The sequence below is a fragment of the Microtus oregoni genome, unplaced genomic scaffold, assembly GCF_018167655.1.
Source record: "Microtus oregoni isolate MIOR12 unplaced genomic scaffold, Mior012 000040F_ref0000088, whole genome shotgun sequence".
Taxonomy (NCBI): Eukaryota; Metazoa; Chordata; class Mammalia; order Rodentia; family Cricetidae; genus Microtus; species Microtus oregoni.
This window is the reverse complement of record NW_024543207.1, coordinates 16,454,450-16,457,621: the sequence shown is the minus strand read 5'-3', so window position 1 is coordinate 16,457,621 and position 3,172 is coordinate 16,454,450. Positions and strand designations below refer to the sequence as shown.

At 42.2% G+C, this 3,172-nt stretch overlaps 1 protein-coding gene across 1 annotated transcript; it reads right to left on the bottom strand.

Annotated features, from left to right (window-relative positions):
* Positions 1-1,558: 1,558 nt before the first annotated feature.
* Positions 1,559-2,481, bottom strand: Tas2r1 (taste 2 receptor member 1). Its single transcript, XM_041632098.1, is given in 2 exon segments — positions 1,559-1,578; positions 1,581-2,481. Coding segments are annotated over 2 exon segments (921 nt in total).
* Positions 2,482-3,172: the final 691 nt, after the last annotated feature.

The following is a 3,172-nucleotide window of genomic DNA, read 5'->3' as shown; positions in this document are numbered from 1 at the left end:
GCAGTCACATCTTACAAGATATCTTATTAATTAGCATTGTTAAAACAGGGGTTGTAATACAGTCAGAATCTGGCATCTGAATGGTACTGTGCACAAGAGCCGAGAACTGACTCATGTGACAACCGACAGTAAGCAAAGAGAATGTATTATAAATACAACACAGCAGAGGGTTAGTGATACATCAAGAATAGTAAAATGACGTCATCTGCAGGTAAGCAGCTAGAACTAGAGATCACTGTGTTAGCTGAAATTAGCCAAACTCAGAAAGATGAAATGCCACATTTTCTCTCACATACAGAAATCTTATTAAAAAAGAAAAAAAAAAGACTATTTGAGAGAAGGAAGGGAAAGAGGAGTAAGCAAAGGAGGATATTGAAGCAGATGTGATTAATTACATTATTTACATGTATGAAAATGCATGACACATGATACTCTGGTACACACACACACACACACACACACACACACAGAGAGAGAGAGAGAGAGAGAGAGAGAGAGAGAGAGAGAGAGAGAGAGATTCCTAAGTCATCTTCCCAACAGAAAATGTATCTATGACTTCAAGCAGATGGAAACCCTATGAACCCATTCACCCCTACTGATATTGCTGCATTGGGAAGACATGGAAGTGGGATTATCAAATTGTTACTATCAGTCAAAAGGACCCCCCAGGCAGCAGTCCACAAATGCAAAATGAAAAGACCTTTGCAAGCCATTGTCTGTTGAAGATGTACAATTACAGAAAACAAAGAGCTCCTTTCTCCACCTCCTCCTCCTTGGCTTCATTCTCTTCCACCTCTTAAAATTCCACCTTCTCTGTCTACCAGCCTTCCTAACAGTCAATGGCTGTGCCACTAGGTTTTCTGCTCCTGGAAGAGGTGAACATTCTCACAAGGACAGAGAAGACCTGGCTGTCCTCAGCTTGTTTTCTCACCCAAAGAAGAAGATTGGCTTTACTTTCTGTGACTTCAACAAACAAGACAGAAAAGATATTCTTGCAATCAAGACATACCCCGTCAACTCGTTCAAGTCTGAGATGGTGTCTGAGTTTAAGCAACCAACACAGAATGTTAGTATTCTGTTCTCCAGGCCTTGTAAGTCCAATCTTGTGCTTTTCTTCTCTTTAAACTTTTTACTTTGAGAAAAATTATAGATTCATAAGCACTGCAGCAAGCAATCCAGAAAGGCCCTTGCTTCGTTTGTCCTGCTTCATCAGTGACATCATCTTACAAGATGGGACTTACACATCAGAACTGGGATACGGACTTTGACGTCATCCACCAACATGTGTTGTGCTTTTATAATCAATTAACTTTATGGATGACATCAGTCACAGTTACATAAAGCACAGACCCCAGGATCAGCCACAGTACCAACCCAAGAGTTCTCATCTTCAGCCAAGGAGAGTGGATGAGGGATGGTAGCAATCTGATAATCCAGTTAATTTTTAGCAAACCTAGCAGTAAGCCTCAGGCTGAATGATTAAGATGCTATTACATACACTTGAGAAGGATGCTTTGTTGGCTGAGTGATGAGTGACAGGCACTGGAAAGTGACCGCATCACCTTCCTGAAGTGACTACGCTCTCACACAATGACAGCACTTACAATGGACAATGAACATTTTTGCATTTTGTTTCAGCTTGGGATTTCCTAGAACTAAGATGACAGAGTGTAGTGAGGGGTATATACCAATCATCAAACCGCAGAATAGAAAGGCTGTGCTTCCTAGGTGGAAGCCTTGGGTAGAGATCACAAGGGCCACCATATAGTGGGAGAAGTATAGGATAAAGAACGATAGAATGGAGAACATCGCACTGATGTGGCCGTGTTTGCAAGGCTCCCGGGTGCCCCTCATAGTCCTCATCTTCCAGCTGTGGCGGAACAGGGAGAAGATCAAGAGCAGAACAGCAACAATAAAGATGAGCAATGGCAGTGTGAGCCCCAGGAAGAAGAAAGAAAGAGGCATGGCAGATATTGGTTTGACCTGAGTTGAATTTTTAGAAAAAAAACTTACAAAATTTTGTTTGGGAATTGTTGAAGCCTCTCTGTCAAAGACCACAGCAGTAAAGGTTGCATAGAGCACAGATCCTAGGATCAGCCACGGAATCAACCTGGATATCCTCATCTTCAGACACAAGAAGAGTGGGTGAGGGATGGTAGCAATCTTGGCACAGTAGAAAACCCCAAGCCATGTGGCAAACCAAAGACCCAATTCATTTATAAAGAAGACAAAGGTGATGTTGTCAGTAAATATAGAGTGCTTTGCCAAACATAATATACCCAGTTGTGCAAACAAGATACAAAACTGCAGAATGATCCGAGAGGTTGCCAGGCAAGAGAGAAGCAGATCCAGTGGGATCATTCTCCTCCGAGAGACCATGTCAATGGTGTTGACAACGATAATGAGGCCATTTGCCAGGATTCCAGTGAGCATTTGCACCATCATAACCAGAAAGAGGAAGAATGTATGACCTTCCAGCATTTTAAAGCGAAAAACCAATGGCTTCTTAAAATACTACAAAGAGTTCTGCACCGTCTCAGTTGTGAGTGATTTCTTTCTTTCAATTGGACCAGAGCTCTTTTGGAGATGACGCTAACCAGGAAGGCAATGGAAGAGGAAAGTGGGACTCATTTATTTATACTGTTTCCTTCTCAACTCAAAGACAGTCAAATGAGAAAGAGATATTGTCAAAACAAATTATGTCTTCCTGATGATTTTTGCATTTTTTAGGTCTGCTTAGGTGTCAAAGCAAATGGTGTAACCAGATCCCTTCAGGTGGCTAGTGGGGAGCTTCTTCACGACTAAACTTATTTATATTCTACTTAATGCTAATGAGGCATCCTCAAGCAACATAAAGACAAATCACTTCCGTCATAGTAATGACATAGGGGTAGGAATGTAAGATCCCCCCACACTAGTTCTCCAGTCTGCAAAAATCAGTCGTTCAAGACCACTGCAAACACTGTTAGATGATAAACCACATACGATGAGACATGGGCTAAACCAGTGCTAGGAAGATGGCTCAGTTGGTAAAGTGCTTCCTGCACAAGCGTTGGGACCTAAGTTCAAGTCCCCCATGAGTCACAGTTTTAAGAAAAGGCGATACATGCTCACCTGCCTTCCAGCATCAGGGAAGCAGAAACAGGCAGATCTGAGTTCACTGGTTAGTCTG